Source organism: Dermacentor silvarum, chromosome 8 (genome assembly GCF_013339745.2).
Source record: "Dermacentor silvarum isolate Dsil-2018 chromosome 8, BIME_Dsil_1.4, whole genome shotgun sequence".
Lineage (NCBI taxonomy): Eukaryota > Metazoa > Arthropoda > Arachnida > Ixodida > Ixodidae > Dermacentor > Dermacentor silvarum.
The window spans coordinates 36788800-36810495 of NC_051161.1; the positions used below are offsets into that span (position 1 = coordinate 36788800).

At 46.6% G+C, this 21696-nt stretch overlaps 1 protein-coding gene across 1 annotated transcript in view; it reads left to right on the forward strand.

The window, feature by feature from the left end:
* The window catches only part of LOC119462076 (tubby-related protein 4-like), a 206640-nt gene extending 185854 nt beyond the window's left edge, over positions 1-20786 (forward strand). Inside the window, exons 8-16 of the mRNA XM_037723423.2 lie at positions 456-574; positions 1951-2359; positions 3832-4198; positions 4516-4576; positions 5751-6164; positions 8339-8672; positions 9037-9353; positions 9875-10072; positions 13212-20786. Coding sequence (XP_037579351.1) covers positions 456-574; positions 1951-2359; positions 3832-4198; positions 4516-4576; positions 5751-6164; positions 8339-8672; positions 9037-9353; positions 9875-10072; positions 13212-13328 — 2336 coding nt within the window. The 3' untranslated portion in view covers positions 13329-20786. The remainder of the gene's footprint in view (positions 1-455; positions 575-1950; positions 2360-3831; positions 4199-4515; positions 4577-5750; positions 6165-8338; positions 8673-9036; positions 9354-9874; positions 10073-13211) is intronic.
* Positions 20787-21696: the final 910 nt, after the last annotated feature.

Below are 21696 nucleotides of genomic sequence, written 5' to 3' on the forward strand. Positions count from 1 at the left end.
TTTTTTCTTTAATAATATGAACTGAAAGAATATGTTGACACCATTATTTGCGCCGGCTACTCCTTTCGTGGGGCAAGCAAAACAAAAGCGCAGAAGAGTGATATGCACTGGCGACGGTCAGGCAGTACTAACATTTACAATGTTCTGCCCACAAAAGAAAATAAAATGACGCTAAGAGACATACACGGTTCCGTAAACAAATGAAAGATCACAAAAGAGTCTGAAAACACGCACATAAGGTCAGTTCATATCTACACAGCCAGACACATAACAACATACAACAACGCCAAACGTGAGATGCACACATACACCATACTATACAACCTCTCTTCCACCACCACCTCTTTTAGAACTACACAGTTGTGAAGCAGCACACGAAGTTAGAGCACCCATTCTTTGTCATCCGGTGCCAAAGTTTGACAATGAATGGTGTTTCCTTTCTTTTTGTCTTGCAGCAGTTGGCGCGGCCTTGACGTCCGACAGTGACCCGGACGAAGGCTGCGCCTCGTCTCCGGGCCGCCGCAGGAGAGCGGCGCGCAACGCGGCTGCAGCGGACGCAGCTCTCGCAGGCGACGTATGTGTATTCGCTTTTGGATCTTACGTGGAATGGGTTGCAACTACATAGTAGCAGTGATCGGATCTAAAGACATGCTCGTGCGCACGTGTGCGCATGCGCGACTGCGTGCGCAGATGTAAAAATAAAAAAACAAAAAGAAGCACTTGTAAAGGTGGCTTCACCTGAGCATGAGATTATCTGCGGAGAAGCACGCTTCCCGGTTTTAGCTCATTTCGCAGGCTATAGCGTATAGCACTGCTTGAAAGTTTCGTGTTTCGTGGGTGGTTTGCGAACGTGTTGTCGAGAACGCTACGTGCATTGCACGCAATTTACAAGCTACGCCCTTCGTTCGGCAAACGCGCAAGCCGACACCTCACTCTGTAAGTAAGCGTCGCTCGATTCTCGTTTCTCTTTTTTTTGTTTTTTTTTTCTTTTTTCTTTTTTTTTCCGCGAGGAAATGTGGTAGCTGGTGTCTTTGTTGAAGCCAAAAAGCACATTTCCGGTTAAAAGTCCTACCGAAGCCTATCGCGTGTGTAGGGCATGAGACGGTGATGTCGGAGCAGTAGTCTCAGCCGTGCATAGATTCCATGCACGGGATTCTACTCCTAGTTTGCGTCGTAAACAGCTATTTGAGTGCGCAACTGCGCCCTACATCGATCGATGTTAACAGTTGTAGTAGCAAAGCGTTCGCTTCCCCCGGAGCCTTCCACGTACTCCCGGTACCCAATGCACACGTCAGGAACGACATCAACGTACACAAGATGCGGGCCATATTTCTGCGTTTCGAGCATGCGCACTACTCCCCGCCCGAGCATTACGTACGCAAAAACACTACCATTCAGACCTACAGCACCCTTGGTTCGAATCTCATGGTCGCCATGACAATATATTTTTGTATTTTAAATGTGGAGGCGTTACAATACGCGTTTCTGCCAGACGAGTGGCATCACAGTAACCGCCAGTATCCGCCACCACCTCAGTAACCGCCACCATCGATGTCACGGCCCGCACGTGAAGGATCAGAAGGCCTTCCGAAACGCGTAATGCGTCCGGCTGAAAATCTACGAAGCCCAGCGGATGCACCGCCATGCTCCGCTAAATCGGTATTGCTGGATCTGGGCAGCATTCCGGATGTCGCTGCCGACATGAGCATTCAACCGCTTTGCTCATCACACCGGGATGGCATACACTGGTCCGAGCAGAACGGATAATGAATGCCATGGTAAATCTACCTAATCCCTTCTTTGGGCGCTGAAAAAAAAATCCCGACGGTTTTTCTTTGCCTCAACTCGTGCACCATCGAGGTGCAATGCCTGCAACGCCATTGGCGACGTTCCTCATCGCGCCAGCGTTCTGAGACGCCTTGATCGCAACGCTAACTGTTGCCATCGCAGGGCATCTCGCTATCGTCTCGCGGTGGCTGCGGCGGTGCTGCGCGCCGCGAGCTCCTGTACACGGACGAGCTGCCGGAGAGCGAGAAGATCGTGGCCGTGACGTCCAACCTCTGGGGCACCAAGTTCAAGGTGCTGGGCCTGGCCCGCTGGCTGCCGGCCACGCTTGGCACGGTCACGTATCGCACCAGCCTGCTGCACCTGCAGCCGCGCCAGATGACGCTCCTCATCAAGGAGCTGCAGGGCCCGCAACCGCCGCCGGCCGCCGCCGCCGCCTCTTCTTCCTCTTCTTCCTCTTCGCGCTCGCTCGTTCTCCACAACGGTACCACCGTGGCGGCGGCCGAATCGGCTGTGGGCTCTGCGGCGCAGGTGGTCGCTGGCTTTTCGGAGGACGAAGACGACGACATGTGTGGTGCGTGAGAAGAAAGCAATCACGTATTGGTACCGACCGTGGGGCACTTTATTTTATCTATTTTTTTCCTGTGTTGATGTATAGCTCCTCTCAAGGTGTCTAATGATTCCTTTTGACCGTTTGCCTTTACCCCTTTTGGTATGTTGTTGGGAGTTCGTTTCAAACCATCCAGTGTGGCCGATCCCCCTCGTGGGTATGAGCCATGTTTTGAGACAACAACAGCATCTCATATTCTTTTCACTGCGAACCTTCGCCAATCGCCCTTCGTGGGTTCGAGCAATATTTAAACGACGACGATGACGACGACGACAACGACAACAACAGATTCAGTTTATCCATAAGCCTGATCGCTTCGTCGTAGAAAAGCTTCTACGGTGAGATGGTACACTAATCATAGTTCGTTTTCTTCGTTCTTAACCGTAAGTTCTTAAAGTATTGCAGTATTCTTACCGCATGTTCCGGAAAATCTATGCACGTTTTCTTATTAAAAACCAATACCTCACGAGCGCGGTAGTTTCTTGTGTTGCGCTCGTACTTATATGTTTATTCCGAATGCTGTATTTACTGTATCTTTTTCTAGATCTCCAGATTTAAGACTTAACTGCTGTTTAGATTATTTGTATAAATACAACTACACTCTTCATTTGCTGCTACTGATTCGCATGCCCAATAGAATTGTTTGTTGGGACTGTTTTACGATATTGTAAAAGTAAAAGATATTGTATTGTAGAGGTTACTCCTTTTTTGCACTCGAATAGAATTGCCCCTAATAAAACAAATGCAAACTCAAATTCAAAACATGAATTAATACCCATGGCAATTTCTATAAGATGTTTACCTCCTTTCCTGTGGTGCTATTCGGGAGGCTGATCAATTTCGCTTTTTAGTATGAAATTCCACTATGTTTACCTTTCGAGCCAATCAGAGATTAATTATTCGTCATTTTAACTAATGACAGCTGACAGAGGATGAATTCGACAAGAAAGCGGAATTATATAGTTCCCAGAATAGAGCAATAATGCCTTTTTTTTTCAAGACAATTACAACGCACCATCATCATCAATTACAATACAAATAATAATAATAATGATAATAATATAATATTGATGATCATCATAATAACAGAGTAAGAAAACTTAGCCGCATGTGAAAATGCAGAGAGATGTTTTACGACCACTTAAGAAGTTCAAGGTACAGTGATGTAGCATGTGAAGCAATAGAAACACATACTCGTGACTGGTTCATTGATTGATTCATTCATTCATTCATTCATTCATTCATTCATTCATTCATTCATTCATTCCTAAATGAATGAATGAATGAATGAATGAATGAATGAATGAATGAATGAATGAATCAATCAATCAATCAATCAATCAATCATATAAAGGAAACACGTGATAGTGATGCTACCGTATCAATGTATGTTATTCTGAGATGCGACTTCCCGGCGCCTTGGTGCGCACGCGCAGACCCTGTGGCGAGCGAGGAGACCGCGGCGCCGATCGCCCCGATGACGCCCAAGAAGAGGTGCGGCATGGGCCGTAGTCCGGGCCTGCCGGACCCGGAGACCGGCGTGCTGCCCGCCGAAGGGGAGCAGGCCGTGGCGTGTTGCACCGGTGGCGGCTGCGGCGACGAGGAGTACCTGACGCTCGAGACGACGGCCGAGGCCGGCGTGCAGCGACTCGCGCTGCGCCAGGCGGGCCACCGGCCGCAGGGCACCACCATGTCGCTGCACGCCGACGCCCTGCCAGGAACCTCCTCGTCCGCCTGTCACGAAGAGGCCACGTCGCCGTCCAAGAAGCCACAGGCCGAACTCAGGCCCGAGTCGAGGCCCGGGTGAGGAGGTCACTCGAGGGCTTACTCAGGAATTGGGAAAGCTGAGCCGCGGACCGCCCTCATATTCTAGGACGCTGTAGAACATCTCAGCACTTTCCTGTGCCGCCTGTGACATGCCTTTCTTCTTTTCTTTTTCTTCTTTTTTTTCGTGAGTGATAAATTAGGATAGTTGGTTGAACACCGACATATTGAAGAAACAGCGCAGACAAACAGGACTAAGGGTTGTTGTGTTGCCATCTTCCCTTGATCCTATTTGTCTTCATGCATCGTTTGTTCATGTTTCTTTTTTTTTCTCACTGACCTCTCCTCACACAAAGCTCAGCCAGCGGGCACTGCTTGGGTGAAGAAGAGAAAGTCACACCACTTGCTCGGTTCACGGTTGGGTCTCTCATGACCGCTACAATTAAAGTCGCACATTCTATAGCTGTGCCAAATGAGAACGTGCCAAGATTATAAAGCGCAGAACCATTTAAACCTTGTACAAAATATAATTTTGTATGAACTTTCTAAGAGCTCCAAGTCAATGCGAGTTGAAGTGCTGGAAGGTCAAGTAGGCGCAAATATTCTCCGGCGTTATATCACGAGAAAAATAAGAAGACGCCATCTGTAACGACACCACGAGCAGGGCACGGACCGGCACCCTTATTTTTGCACTATTCATACAATGCAAATAATGCTTAGTTCAATTACGGATAATTGACGTGTATGTCCAGTACGGTAGAAATTGCGGTTTTTTTTTTTTTTTTCACAGAAGCGAGAACGGTTACAGAGAAAAGCTCATATCTGTCAGTATGGTTGAGTGCGCATTAAACACGACCTACACAAGGAAATAAAACAATAACGAGCACAAAACTTAAGCTCGTCCTGTCCATGCTTTTTGGTGTTATTTGTGTTCATATGCGCAATCAATCATGCTATCAGAAATACACCATCTAAGTCACCAGAATGTCCTAATCAGAGAGTGAGAGAAAGAGAAGTCATAAGAGAAAAGCAGGGAGATTAACCAGGCTGAGCCCGGTAGGCTACCCTGCTCTGAGGAAGGGGGAAAGGGGTTTGAAAGAGGAGAGGGAAGAGAGAAGTTCACACTTTGCACACGCAGTCAAACGTGCATCGCTGAGTTAGTCACAGATGGTCGTACAGGCTGGTACATTTCAAAAAACGCAGCAGCACCTTTGTGGCTTTGCACATAGCAGACGCACGAGGCCACGAGCCCAAGATCTTCTCCTCTGTGAAAGGCCTGTCATCTAAATGCCCCAAGGCTGTCCGAAGGGCACTCCTCTCATCTTCGTATGTGGAGCACTCACATAGGAGATGTTTGGTGGTTTCCTCAACACGACATGTGCTGAAATTGGCACTGTCCGCCATTCCAATTGGGAATGAGTATGCGTTTGTAAAATGAAAATCTCTACAGTTATACGCGTTCCCGATGTGGCGTCCGAGATGCGTGATTTCTGAGTTCTCGGGCTGTTGTCGCAGGTTGCGGCGCGGCGGAGTGGCGTCGCGCAGCCGGCTGTCCCCCGAGCTGTCCCCGGAAGGCGACGCGCCCCTGTAGGGGGAGTCGGCCCCCCACAGGTCTGGCGCGGCCCCCGGGGCAGCAGGAGTCCGGCACCTGCTGGACCCGGTGCCCCGCTGGGCGGACAAGGCCGCCGAGCTCAAGTACATCGATGACGAGCAGCCCGACGAGGGCGTCGTCGGCGACGTGGCTTCGGTGCTGCTGCTCAGCCACCACCGAAACCGGAGCAGCATCGGGCCGCCCAACGCCGACTTCCTGGTCGGCGACCCGCGAAGCCGCGGCTGCGACGCCCGCCGGCTCACGCTGCGCTCGGGCTCGTCCGCACCGCAGCAGCTGCAGCAACAGCAGCAGCAGCAAAGTTCACACGGAGTAGCACAGGCGTCTTCCTCCTCCGCCAGCTCCAGGAGCAGCGATGACGCCGCTGAAGCGGCGCGCGCGCTCCTCGCCGAGAAGGTGTGTAGAACATACTTAATCCATAGTTTCTCACAGGCGTGGCCGGAATGAGTAATTGGCAGCAAATGCTTATGAGAAACAAAGAAAACACATTCAGCACATCAGGGGAATTTCACAACTACAAGGTGCCGTATCGCAACGCCGGCAACGCCGTACCACGAGCTGGTGTCTCGGACAAATTATGAACGGCTTTTAAATCATGTAAATACATCTCTCTCTCTCTCTCTTTCTCTCTCACGAGTATGTCAGTAAATGCCGTTTGTTTTCCCCAATAAATGCTCACAAAAGAAAATCGTGTAGCCTCCTTCCCCCTTTCTTTGTAACACTTTTACAGCGAAGCTGTTTCTGCCGACCCTGTGCCGTCGTAGACGGTTCGCTAAAAACCACGTGACCTAGCGGGAGAGGAGAGGAAAAGAATAGCTCAACCCTGTGAGAATGCTGTGAGAGGGTGCAGATGAAAAGGAGAACGGGGATGGGGATTAACGTAAGTCGTGCTGTCCAATACTCGCGTTGGAGGGGGAGAACGTGAGGCGCGCCAACCAATGGTGGTGTACGAAAAAAGTAGGTCAACGGAGGAGTGGGGCGTGAGAGGAGTTCGCGTTAGCGTTGGTTGTATATACGGAGCTTTGGTCAAGGACTCTTGTCTGGGAACGTCGTAGAAAAAAAAACAGCATGAGGAACGTGCTAGGAACGCCGTCGCCCGTGGACGCCGACGCGTCCCATCTCCCACAAGTAGCGCCGTTCGGGTCAGTCAAGCGGTCGCGAGTGCACAGCTTCGCTGTTAGACCATCTTCACGGAGTGGATGGGGGGGGGGGGGGGGCGGTGAATTTTTCGCTGTTAATGTGGACACTACAAAAACAAGACGTCAATTTTTGTCCGACGAATGTATAGTAAATTCTTTAAAAACTGTGTAACAGTGAAAACTCATGAAGTCGCCCCCTGGCGGTATAACTAATGAACTATGGTAATAATGAACTCATCTATGGTTTGCCTTAACCAAAGAATATAAGATACACCTGGACATTTAATAAAATCCACGCAGGACCTTTTATTAAGAATAGCGCCCGCAAGAGCCCTTAATTCATGTGGATTGACGAAATTTTAATATCTTGTTCCACGCAGGAGGCAATTTTTGTATTCTTCATGGCTAAGTGGCGAAAAAAACATTCACTGACGATTGCAATACTCCCTAATGAGAAATTTGAGCACTGCTCTATACGTGTTTTCATTTCGCGATATATTGGCTGGCGCGGACAATCTGTCTCGTGTCGCACGTTGGAAACGGAGCGAAGTGTGGCGCGACTGCCTCGCTGATCGGGAGATCGCGGCACTACGCTTTTCTTCTCACGCTTTCGCCATACCCTCCTCCTCCAGTTTCCGCCTCCCTGTTCCGCTGCACCTCCACCTCCGCTTCTCTCGTCGCGCTCTCTTCGCTATCACCCTCTCTCATCTCCCGCATTCAATCTTTCATCCTTCGCTGTGCTCGTTCTTTCGGTTATGAGGGAAACCACCGCCGACGACGACAATGCTAGCTGCAGCAACGGGCGCCTAAGAACTGCGCTCTCAAATTTTATATTAGCCAACGTGCGCAAAGTTCTAAGATTACTCGTCTTTCACGTCTTTCTCTCTCCCTTTGCGCTGTCATTGTCCACGTTGTTTTTGTTTTTTTTGAAGAGGAGGTTGCGATTAAATTTAATTGATACCATTAGTCGAAAGGTTCCCAGGCATCAGAAAATTGTTTTATGCGTCAAGAAAACAGCTAGAAAGTTGTATTTTTATACATCCTGACGCTCAACAGTCTCAGCCACTCTCTGCTAATAGCCTGTCTTTGCCCTCATCGGTATCCTTAACTCTGGCTTGGGCAGTTCTACTTTTGTGCGTTGCAACAAAGTGGCGGACTTATGTGTTCCGAGTGCCTATAGGCACACCAACTCAGTTCCGAGAAGTGCTTACGGCGCGTGGCATTTCTGCGAAACCACAAATCACAAAAATTGGGCAACGAGACACTACCGAACAACCACAGAACAAAAAAAATATTTGAGAGGAAGAGTATAGTGCGGTCCTACTAACAGAATTCTACCCGTTTTATTCCACCCAACAGCGTATCGAACGTAAAGACCATCGCCAGTATCTTTTCGCACTTGTACCACTACTGTTGTTGTTTGTTTCGCAGTTGCAGCACAGAAACACCGAGGAGCCTGCCTGCGTATGCGAGGCATCGCAGAACTCCTCGCCGGCGACGGCGCGCAAACTGCGCTTCGCCGAAGAGAACCCTTTCGTGTGCACCACCACCTCCGCGGACTGCGGCGGTGCCTCGCTGGCCATTCACGCGGCGGGCAGCTCGCGTGGCACCGCGCCTGGTAACTCGCTGTCTCCGCAACCGACGCTGTGCAGCGGTGCCTCCGAGGACGAAGGAAACCGGACGACGAGCCGGGAGAGCACGCCATCGGCGAGCCCGTGCCGCCAGCCCCGACGACACCGGGGATCGCTGCCGATACCCAGTGCAGGTGTGTTTAAGGAATGCGAATAATATTTGACTCTGCTGCATGCAAACCGGACAGACAGTTGAGCTTTAATTACTTGCAATGCACCTCTGTCCTAAATAGACGGGAAATGTGCAGAGATACAAGAAGTTTTGGGTTTCAAGAGCAACGAAGGAAATATTGATATGATAATGGTGTGGATAAGTAGCAGGACTAGAGGAGTAGTAGTAGGACTAGAGAACAACACAAAGTATCTATCTATCTATCTATCTATCTATCTATCTATCTATCTATCTATCTATCTATCTATCTATCTATCTATCTATCTATCTATCTATCTATCTATCTATCTATCTATCTATCTATCTATCTAATCTAATCTATCTAGCCGGTGGCGGTGCGTCAACACCAGGGCTGGGCGCCGTCGGCACGGGTGACGAAAGTGGTGGCTCGGCGCCGTCATCGCCGGCGCTGAGCCGTAGTATCCCGTCGTCGCCGGTGTCCGGCCGCAAGAGCCGGCAGCAGCAGCTGCGCACGCTGCTCTATAGCCCGCTGCTTCTGCGCAAAGTGCGCGGCGGTCGCGGGCAGCGCAGCGGCGCGGTCCTGGACAGCTCGGACGAAGAAGGAGGCCAGAGCGGCGAAGAGGTGCTCTCGGACGGCTTCCGCGACCTCGAGAGCATGCAGAAGGCGCACATACGCAAGAAGGTGCGCGAAAAAAAGTTACTCCGGCGCTGCCGGTTTTGTAAGCATGTTTGGGGAGCTTTGCTGGCGAAGAGTTCACAAGGAGCGTTCAGTTTTACGTTCTCGTGTTCCTGCATTCTTACGATAGCGCGAGTGTGATGGAACTTCACAAACTGGACCAGTTTCAAGTTTAATTTACAAGTGATGACAACACTTCCGTATGCTTGGCGATAGTTTGTTTTGTTTTCTCTGTTATTCTTACGCAATATTGTGAGATTCTAGCATGTATTCCGCATTACATCCCTACAACAGTACGGGAAACCTAAATATTTATTAGAGCCTGTGTAGGGAACGCTTCCGTGTAGTAATCAGCATTCGCGTCAGCCCGAAATGCGCTTGTGCGAATCTACCTGCAAGACGCGCATGTTATAATCTCACATTAAAAAAGAAGGGCGTGCACAGTTTCAACGTTCCAAAAATGTTTGAAGGAACCGCCAGATATGATACTCTACGTCCACGGTATGGTGTCTCCCTCTGGCTTGCAGTTGAAGAAGCGCCATGGCAAGGTGCACCAGCAGGAGATGCTGCCGCCCAGCAAGCCGCCGCCCATGTACCGCGAGTTTGTGCTGCACAACAAGGCGCCCCTGTGGAACGAAGTAAGCCAGGTCTACCAGCTGGACTTTGGCGGTCGCGTCACCCAGGAGTCGGCCAAAAACTTCCAGATTGAGTTTAAAGGAAACCAGGTAACCACCGGTCTTGCACAGTTTTTTGCATGATAAGGTTTCTTATGTTTCTTAGCGAAATACCTAAGCATACAACGGTTGTGTTATTGTTGTGCTTAGAGCTACAACGATATAGTATTACACGTTATTTTTCCCCAGGCTTTTGTTTAAAATTCGTTCAGTGCTAAATTTCATACTTTTTTGTAGAATGTATGACATGCAACAAATCTTTGGTCTTCCTTTTTTTTAGCATTGGATGTATCCTGGCCGTGTTACGCGTAATTTAAACATATGATCTCCATTATTTTGAGCAATTCTGCTATGGTGGAGCAGATTTCTACGCATAAATGAAACTACTAATGCTGCACGAAGGAGGAGGAGGAGGAAAACAAGAGGTGAAAGGCAGAGAGGTTAACCAGACTAAGTGTCCGGTTGGCTACTCTGCACAGAGGGATGGGGTAAGGGCAGAAAAGATTAGAAAAGAAGAGAAGATAAAAAAGAAAAACAAAGGAAAAGGAACGCATCAGTTCACACATCCTAAAGTTTTTCAATAACTATGTTTCTTTTGAAAAGCACACCAGCGCTTTTAAAGCAGTTCATGCCGACGTCAGCTGGGACCAGGGACCAAGAATTCTGGCTTCCGTTAGGGGACGGCTGTCAATCTTGTCGAGCGCGGTGCGGAGGGCTTCTCTTTATGCACTAAAACAACGACGATGACACAGAAGGTGCGCTATCGTCTGTTTGCACCCGCAAACTTCACAATTTCAACTTATGGCCATTTCCATAAGGTAGGAGTACGCGATTGGTAAAAGCTACTCCAAGCCATAGGCGACAAATGAGAGTTACATCCCGTCGTGGTAAGCCATGTGGAAGGCGGAGCTTCAGATTCAGGATCCAGAGAATAAAGGCGCTGGTTTTTAGAGTCTGCTGAGATTCCATTTGGCTAAGGTAAGCTCCCGAGCAAGCGTGCGGAGCTTTCCCGCTGCGTCTGTTCTGGACATAGGGATAGCTGACGCAATCGACTCTGGTATGTGAATATCGAGCGGCTGCGTCTGCTTGCTCGTTTCCAATGATACCACAGTGCTTGGCAGCCATTGAAAGACGATGTCATGTCCTTTGTCAACCGCCAGATGGTAAATTTTGCATGTGTCCGCGACAAGTCGTTCGTGGTGTCCATGGCGTAATGCAGAGCGCAAACTCTGGAGGGCGGCTTTGAAATCGCAGAAGATGGACCATTTCTGGGGCGTTTCCTGATCGTTTAATTGGATTGCTGCACGCAGAGCTGTAATTTCGACAGCCGTCGTTCATGTCAGGTGCAATGTCCTGAATGTTTTCACTGTAGATTTTGCTGGGAAAAATACTGCAGCTGCTGAACTGGAGTGCATGACCGACCCATCGGTGTAAACATGTAAGCGGTCACTGTGGACCTCAGGGAGTAGCAATAATGCTGCCTGCTTCAATGCTGCTGACGGCTTTTGTGCCTTCTTGTTGATGCCTGGTATGGTAAGGCATACTCGAAGGGAATGCAGAGACCACAGTGGTAACAAAGGCCATGCTGCTGGGACGTAAGTCGATGGCAGCGATGCTCTGTGAGTAGTCAGGAGACGGATTAAACTCGTATGCGGCCTAGTTGTTGGCAGGCAAGCAAGATGGTGAAAGGGAGTCCTTGCGACATGTCGACTGTGCACTCTTACAGCGTCGACCGCAATATACGTTGCTAAAGGGTGGTCACGCGCTATGGCGATTGTGGCTGCTGTGCATGCACACTTAGGGAGGCCGAGGCACGTCCGAAGAACTTGGGTTTGTATGCTCTGGAGTGTGCGAAGGTTTGTTTTACTAGTGTTACCCAGCACGGGCAGGATGTATCTTAGGAAGCCCATAAATAATGCATGGTACAGCTAGGTCACTCTAGCTGTAGCATCGATTGTAACTATGCGCCCCAAGACTTTCCGCCGACAAACTTGAATAAATGGGCTATTGCAGTCAACCTCTTTTTCATATTTGAAATTTCTGGCGTCCAACACAAATCATGTTCGATGATGACTCTAAGAGGAAACGGTGCTTTGTTTCGTAAGCAATTGCTTGCCCATTTATGCGTATAACATATGGAGCCATTGTTTTGCGTGTAAATGCGACTAATCGGCATTTTTCTGAGGATAGTTCAAGGCCTTTCATATGCAGGTAAGACGACGTTTGTGTGACCGCCTTCTGCAGTCTCGCTCGTATTTGCGATGATCGAACAAGGCCTAACAGTGCTATGTTGAAGAGTGTGGGGGTTAACACTCCGCCTTGTGGCACACCTTTAGTGGTTAAATGGTGGGATGTCATTCCATCCTCTGTAAGCACGAAGAATATGTACTCCAATTAAATAGCTATGAATCCAGCGCAGGGCACGGCCACCAGTGCCCACATCGGTCAAAGCATAGAGGATTGCTTAATGGTGTGCTACATTATCATATGCGCCTTTGACATCAAGAAACATCGCCACCGTTATTATTTTCATGCTCTTTTGATGCTGAATAGATGCTACCAAATCAAGCACGTTATCGATCGATGACCGACCGCCCCGGTAGCCCGCCATTGCATTCGGATAGACCTCATTATGTTCCAAGTACCATTCAAGGTGCATCAACACCATCCTTTCCATTAGTTTCCCAACGCAACTGGCAAGAGCGATGGGACGGTACGATGCCAAGTCTAATGGAGATTTAGAGCTTTAAGTAAAGGTATTAGGCGGCTGACCTTCCATTCACAAGTAATCAATCCTTGGCGCCAGCAAGACAATAGAAACATGGATGTTGCCTCAATGACGATCACATGAAGTTTTTTCATGTTCTTCACTCTATAAAGGATTCTTAACAACCCATCGTCACTCTTAGCATACATTCACATCTTGAAAGCCTGAAAATTACTTTGGGACTGCCATTGTAGGAGCAACGTTCGTGCAGCGTACAACCTTGTAGCCTTTGAGAATGCATTGATTTCTAATGCCATTGTTCCTGAATAATTACATAACTTTTTGTCATGCTCTCAGGGAAAGTCGTGTCTCTTAACGCCATCCCCTTACGGAAAGGACAGTCTCTTTTTTTCTGGCCTTGTGAGCTCTTTAATTATTTTTTTTTCAGTGTTAACATCCTCGCTTTCCATGCTTTATCCGCAGGTGATGCAGTTCGGGCGCATCGATGGCAACGCCTACACGCTCGATTTCCAGTACCCGTTCAGTGCCCTCCAAGCATTTTCCGTCGCTCTCGCCAACGTAACGCAGCGGCTGAAATGACACGCTGCGCTCTTCAAGAGGGACCGTTGAACACTTCCCGTCATAGTGCTCGCTCCATATTTTTTTCCTTACTTCTTTCTCTCCGAGTGCAATCTGTCCGCGGAAATGGAGACAGGAAAGAAAGAAGCCAAGCAGGAAGCTCAACTCAACTTTGGGCAACATGATGGACAACGAGCAACGAAGAAAAGGCCAGAACAGGAGAGCGACGGTGGCCGAAACAGGCCGCAACACTGATGGATGAATGTGAGGATTCGAGGCATGACCTGGGATCGCGGTGTTCCAGTGTCTGAGAGAAACGTCCCTGCTCGATTTATAGTGGACAACCAGGTAGAGTGAAGAGGCTGCAAACGTTCAATCGTGAGAGTAGTGCATCCGGAGCTTCCACCAGTTATATTCTTCTTTCCTTTTTCTTTATTTTTTTCTGTGTCTCTCTACGGGAAAAATGTGCTAATGTTCTTTTTGTCGATCGCTGGTACCTTCCCCTCCTGAGTTGTCCTGACAAAGGTGTTATTCGCAATCTCTCATATGAGAATCTCACAATAGGAGAGGTTCACATTGTCACCCATTGATGTGGTGTGGAAAGTAAGAGCTGAAGTGTCTCTTGGTTCACTCAAGGTCGCCGCGAATGACAGACTAAAAAACACCGGCAAAATCCGGCTTGATCTCATGACACAATGCAATCGGATGATAATACTGACCATAGTGCCATGGCTGTGCAAGCAGCCAGTGAAATTAGCTGTTCAGATAGGTGGTAGGACGGCGTTATAGTGCTCAAATACTTAAAAAAATGTGCTAGTCATCCACTATAAAGGGGGAGGGGGTAATTTTTAGTTATCATTACTTTTGGAATCGGTAGGAACACTGTCAAGCGATTGTCTTGTTTCATAACTGTGAATAACAGCGAGAAATGCGCGTTACCTAACAGAGTAATCGAACATTTCTTTCATTGATCGTGTAGGCAGCTAGAAGCGCCTTTCACAGTAGGCCTGCCCAGCTAGGAACCTTGTTCACGCTTTCATCGTAATAACGACAAGGTTCGAAGACTTCGAGCCAGAGAGCAGCAAGGTATCGCCGAATGCGTTAGCTGCGCGTTTCTTTTTGAATGCCCATCACATTTGGATCCAAACCTTGTCTGACTCTTTAGTTGCACTAAATTTGCAAGCCTAGATTACGTCGAGTTTATAAAGCAAGCTGGAGCAGGCTTCGCATACACTTCGTACAACTTTGAGCACACGTTCATGCATAAAAATGTCTTTCATACGCCTGTGCATATGCAGTATCATTATATTTCTCAAGTATGCGCAGTGCCAAGCAAACAACACATTTATCAAACACAATAAGTACAGAAAATATACAGCAGTAACTCGCAGTTCCTGCAAACTGTAGATTCGCAGACCTGACCTAACGCGTAACGCAGGCTTTGCAATAAATGCAGCGGAGAAAGAATCTGATACAAGAAACGAACTTATCTGTTGTCTTGGGAAAATATTTGCGATAAGTCAATATGCTGGCTCGAATCACACTTCTGTTTGATACCAGCAGAATGCTGCTTCAGTATTCGATGGCTCTAAGGATTCAATCACCGCACTGGCGTTCGGCTACTTCTATATATGGTGATGAGCAAAAAACAATTTGCTGCAACTGGGAGTATTTAGAGTCTCTGATTGTACTCAAGGTGATTCGTAAATGAGCTACCAGGATACTATTTCTAACCTGCGATAAACTTCACATGGTTATTCATCTACAGTGTAAGCGCTGTTTAGAACCACTAAACACTTCGACGTCACATATAAATGCTCCTCCTTTTTCGCTCTGCGCAGGCGCATCGTGTCAAAACAAGCATTGTTATGTCTTCGCTTGCGTTGCATTGTTATCTGTACTGCCAACCGTAGGAAAGACGGTATCGCTGAGGCACACTCAGCGACGGCTAATCAAAACTGGAACGTAATAATCAAAGCTGATAAACCATGGCGTACTGCGTTATTATTGCATATGAACGTGTTGTCGGCAAGTCTTGCACGTTTTTGTAGTCCTCATCTCTGAGGCGAGCGAGTGGTTCTATTCTCAGCTATGCTAATACCTACGCCCGTCAAGGGCAAAAGCTAATTGAGCCCAAGCTAGAGAGCCTGTCTCTAAAGACAAAATCTCCCAGCGTGACGATAGTTTTGTTCTTGTGTTTAGGCAAAACGAGCTGCTTTAGCGCAGCTGATTGTTTTTTTTTTATCGTGTTCCCTGACCCTCGTCTGCGTGCCCCCTAAATATCTTGTGTTGAGGTGTTTTCCAGCGGGTGTACGAGGATCCCTTGGAACTTCTATCGAGAGTTCGCGCTGGCCTAGGTGCTTTCTGACAGAAAAAGCACTTTCTCAGCGATATCGAAAAAATAACATGGGATCTCGAAAAAAAAAAGATTTTTCGAGCTGTATCGGTTCTCCCATTGTAAAAAGCAGTTAAATGCTGCCTAGCTAGTGGCACCTTCTTAGAGAACCGAACACAGGGAAGAATAGCCCGATTTTGTTCGTAACTTTCCGGGAAGTCATGTGCACTGACGCTGCAGTCATGTGCTAGAGCAAGCGCGAACAAGTATTTTGTTCAAGAGAAGAAAACTATGAGGATATACTACGTTGTTCTTCAAACGCAGACAGAGTTGAATTTGAAATTGAACCGTTGAGAGCAATTGCTGCGCTGGGCCTTCGGCACCTCCCAAAAAAAGACTAGACGCGCCTACAGTTACAGACTTCGTGCGTCAATTTTTGTTGCCGTTTCTTTGTCGTTGACCTACCATATATAAACTCAAAATTGAGGAAAGCAGCGTTGCAGCAGACGAAGCTGGTTGTCCAGTGGTTGTCGAATGGTCGTCAAGTTGCCGCTACCTTTTCGGCGAACTTGGGCACGAACGTCTAGAGTGACTCGGTCAGGTGTATGTCAACGAGAACGGGTCCCGGCTTTTAGCGTGCGTACTAATACTCATACTCTATACCCATAACAAGCCTGCATGCGTGCGTAACTCAGCGAAGAGGCATTCTAATATTTATGAAAAGAAAACATGAGTTTGCCTTCCACGCTACAGACGTAGAAGATGAAAAAAAAAGTGTGCATAACTTGCCAGCATTTTTTCTATGTGTAACAGCCTGTTGCCACTGCGAAGCTAAGAAGAGGAGAAAGAAACTCACCGTTCTTTAAGCTTCGCAGCTTTTCGTGCTTTCTACTGAGTGTTTGTGTTTCACTCGGTGGACACGTTGTGTTTGTCTCTCTCTGCCCGGCGGGAACTGTGCAATGATCAGTATAGAGACGGTGGTGTGCATACGTGTGCGCGCTCATGGAGTGCGACGACCGTACATATATATTTTTTCCCCTCTCTCATCTTCAAATGGTGCAATCACCTCGCCCGTTGCCGCTATTTTGACGCCACGTTGGTGGTTTGTTCCACTGTTTGTTTGCTGTCGCTCGCTTGTTTCGGTTGTGTACTTTTTGCCAAAACATTTGTGTGCGCGAGTGAATGTGTGTGCGTGTGTGTCTGCAATCCTGTGTGCGAAGGCGTGCGGCGTAGATGTGCGCCAATATTGCCCCCCCCCCCCCCCCCCTTGCGTGTTCGATGAGTACAACCGCGAGAACAGCAACACTTGCCTCCTTTCTGGCCGTTTCCTTCTCTTTTCTTGCCCAACTCCCCTCCAACCCAACAACACTTCACTCTTTTCACTATACAGAGCCTATAGGAGCATCTCAACATATGCCGTAACTAGCTCACGCCATATTGTAACTGCGCATAATAATTCTCTTCCCACCACGCCACTCTTTCAGATGCTACCTTGCTCGTCTGTGACGTATAACGCGTTTGGATGCATGCAGGCGTCGTTCTTCTCGTTCGATAGCTATCGCGGATGTTTCTTCTTTCGCGTGACGTCACACCAAGGTAAACGCCTCATTAGAGGAATGGGCATGCTGCAAATACCTTCGAGAAGAAAGACAACTTAAAATAGCGCTGATGGAGCGTGTTCTAGTCATGGCGTCACATTCCCTTCTGCTGACTTGATAATCTGGAAACTGATACATCCAGAATACGACCCCAAGTCCTGCAAATGTACAGTCACTCAATGCTAGCGCACAGTGAGCCAAGCATACATGTAAGCAAGAAATCAAAATCAAGTGAGTGCCCTCAACGAACGGAGGGAAACTTTCGACCACGAAATAAAATTCCAGGTAGTCTGTGCAGTCACAACACACACAATACTATGTTAAAACTGCTTAATGCAAGGACTCAGAGGTTTGTAACACTATTAAACAACGACTGTTGCACCCTAGGTAAACTGGTTCTTGCCCTAACAGACCCAATGAAAGTGCTTGTTTGCCTATTAATGAATACTCCTAAAGGCGTAAACTTCACTCGTATATTATAAAATAATTATTATATATTTCATTATATATTAGAAATAAATGTGATGGCTAATTCACATCTTGGCATAATACCATGCGGAACAGTTCACCAAGACAAATAATTCTGGTTATGCGTCGCATATTATGGGTTTACATTGTGAAACTGCCCAAAATTCCAAAGCACTCTAATTTTTTTTTGCTTCACTTAAGTACTTGTTAAAAATGCTACGCCGTACAACAATTTCGGCACTTGCAACTGCAATTAGGAATTCGTACCAAACCTCAGTTCACAACCTGCTTTCGGCTTAAATTCATAAATTAAAGATTGAACGCGAAAAATTGTTGGATGTATGAAAAAGAAATGCACACCTTGAACCCGACGGTGAAAAACCAATCCAGCAGCACGTCTCATTATCTCCTCCCCTGCAAATTCCAGCCAGCCGAATACGCTTGTTCTGATACTGGCTTAACTGTGAAAATAGTCAAGTGTCACCGTTTAAAGCTTTTCTGCAGCTGCCTTTCTTTGAAAAGGGGGAAAAAAGGGAGACATTCCTAGGATGTTACTGAGAAAACTTTCTGTGGAGCCTGTGCGATACGAAAACAAGGCTCGAAATACACCGCTAACGATGCTTTCATTTTGGAGTCTGGAGTAGCTCTCTAGGGAATATACTCATCCCAATTCATAATGAAAGTTCACGCCTGAGAAAAAGTATCGGGCACAACAGGTGCACAGGTGCCATTAAAAATTTAAAAAAAGGAGAATCCCTTTGTAGTTTGGACGCCCTGTCCGAAATTCAATGGTGAACATCTGTTTACATAACGCGAAGCTATGGCTGAACCTATCGTTTCCAGGCCGAATGCAGTAACCGCGAAACACTCCTGGTCCGAATACTTTCATTCAACGGTGTACGTAATAATAAGTGACATAAAAGTGCAACTTATTCCTCTATACGAGATGAAAGGTCTCGCTCGAGTTTAAAGAAATAATAATGCGAACCACCTTTAGCTGACACTAGGATAATTCAATCTAAACAGCGCTCTGACTTAGCAGCACTTTGTTTTTTTGTTTAGTTTTTTTCCTCCTCTGTTTCAAATACGCTAAATTACTCTGTGCAAACAATGATTCCCTTAATAGAGTTGACTGCCATGTTTGTAAAGGACTGTAGCGGTGTCAGCACGAAATGTACACTGAACAAAATGGTATTGTTTGACTTTCCTCTTGTCTAGTGTCATTTTGCGCTACGACCATCGCATAATGTTTAGCCTTTTCTTACCGTCTCGCAGTGTCGCAAGACAGTATAGTTCCTGACAACGAGTCTCACTGATGGCTCTGCCTTGTTATTTGTACGAATTTGAGTTCTGAGAACAGGTGTTTTAGCAGCTCGCTGTGCAGGAGATAAATTCTGGAGACAGTAGGCTCTCTTTACGCTTATCTATAGCGATAGTGCCTCCCAGAACACAAAAATGCTTTGAACACCTAATTTGTTGGCGTAGTAATAGAGATAAAACCCTTAGACCTTATGAATTCAACGATAACATGGATTGAAATCAAGGTGAACGAAAAGAGATGAGGCTATTAAGATAGCACCGATGAACACTGCGGTAGGGGTTTTCGTCGATGAGGCTTGAATATATGACGCTGAGATGTATGCACGCACGTATTTGGTGCCCATTTGTATTATACAGAAAAACTATCGAAACGCTACCTTAGAAAGAAATTCAGAAAGCGCCTTAAAGAAACGAAAATGAAGAACCTGTCACCGGCTTTCACAAGAACGCAAAAACATCAGTTTTTTAATGTAATTGTACACTATTTTACATTTTCATTGCATAATGAGAAAGCTCTGTGACCACATCTTCGCAGATTCAATGCCGTCGAACCTTCAAAGGCGTCTAATTGTCGAGCATAATTACTACTTTCCTTCGCTCTAAATTCCTGACGTACATGTAACTTAACAAACAATGCAAACGTCGATAAAAAAACGTTGATAATGCACCTCTGCAGGTATGTTTATCGCTACAGAATAAATATTTCTCTACGAGTTAATGTCCTCAGAGATTTCGGCAGCTATCGTGAACAGTAAAGTAATAATAATAGTAATAATAACAGTAATGGGGGAGGGGATACAAAGCACGTGAAGGTGACAATTTTGAGCGTAGCAAGTAAGTATTTAAGCACAGCAGACAAATAAGCAGTAGTTAGAACATATTTTGTTAAATTTCATCTTGCCTAGCAGACTACGATCACACGCTCAAATTTTCTTAGTATTTATCCTAGAATTTCACTTTGTTGTAGCAGAGGATGGTTCACCTTACGCGTAATGGCTCCAGAAATTTAACCTGTGATTGTAGCCGTTCATAACAGTTACCTTAGGAATAGATCAACAAGTCCGTCAATTCTTCAAAGGCCGTTAAGAATTTCATAAAAGAAATATCACGTATAGTTTTTCAAGAACAAAAGTATATTTTCTCAGTAACTGATGTGCAAGGACACTTAAATACAGGTCTCAGCTGTGCATTAAGTATGTCGCTATAGAGGAGGCAGAAGCTAGAATTGCGAAACGCAGTGGGTAAGCAAAAACACTGAATCTGCAATGACTAAAAAAATTAGAGGTCGTGCCATATCGTTCCATAGAAATGCGCAAAGTACAGTTTAATGCCGCCTTTACACCGTTGGCTATTCAACCAGAAAACGTTCGTCTTGTCGCCCTGCACAATAACTTCATCCTGCAAGTTACGGAAACAATTTATGATAACCAGCGCTAGCTCTTTGTCGAGAAGTCGAAACACTTCAAAAAAAAAGATGGGAACTCGTTTCTAAAGCTTTGTCAGGCCTTGTGTGAATGCTCTGTTGAACGCTTTCCTGCTGAAATTGAGGTAAAAGATTGTCATCATTCATACCACGAATGATCTCCTCGAAAAAAAAAAAACACTGTGCTTGTAAAGCGCGTCAAGTCATATTCCACACCTGACGATGTTCGGTACCCGTTTGAACACGACAATGCCCGTGTTTTTGTTGCGCATGTTTCACTTCTGTCTTTCGTTTTTTCACTGCTAATAAAGTGGAGCCAAGCATTTGCTATTGCTCAGTACTGGGTTCATCTCTTCTTTGCACCGAATCGAAAATTTTCAATTTCCAATCAAAATGTTCGATTGGAAATCTCAGATTTCGTGCTCAAAACAAGAAATATCGGTCAATAAAACATATTTTTTCGTAAGCGTACGATTTCGTAGCAGGATTACTTTCAAGGACGTACGCTTTTAGAGCCTTATAGGGATGCATAGATTTTTTTTCTTCATATATTTCGTCGTCGATGAACGTGGGTGTGCTGTGTGCGTGCGTGCGTCAGAAAGAAGATGCGTATTTCTCTTGTTTTTGTGGTATCTGCTTTTCGATATTGAAAATAATGTTACAAGCCTTTAAAGACGTTCTACAGGTCTTTGGAATGAAGAGGTGGCCAGCTAAGAAACTACTGGCAAGTATCTCGCGTGCAGTGCGTCTACGCCTTTTTAGTACTATTACAATGTCAGTCGTGTAAACTTGAACTCTAAATATAATATTCACGATGACAAACAGTCGCTTGTGGACGCGTGCGTCTGCAGTGGTCTGTGTGTGTTGTACGCATCGCGCCATTGAATATAATGTGATAAGCTTGTGAAGGCGTTATGAAGATACTTGGCTTGTAGAAATTTCTTTCAGCGCATCTCACGTGCGGGTACGTTTAAGTAATAATATCAACTCAACCTTTAAAAAGTCAAGCTCCAAATATAAGGCAATGAACGACACGTGATGATGAAAGGGACGCAAATCGTGAACTATAGGTAGGGGGCACAAACATATGTTCATAGCTCACGAGCGTATCCGCTTCCAATAAACGAAGTGGAATCGTGGGAGCGCCAGAAATAAGAGACAGAGCGCAGAATAATATTGAAACGGGACAGCTAGTTTTATGTATCTGATATAACAGAACACTGCAGCATGTTCAAAAGTGATAAT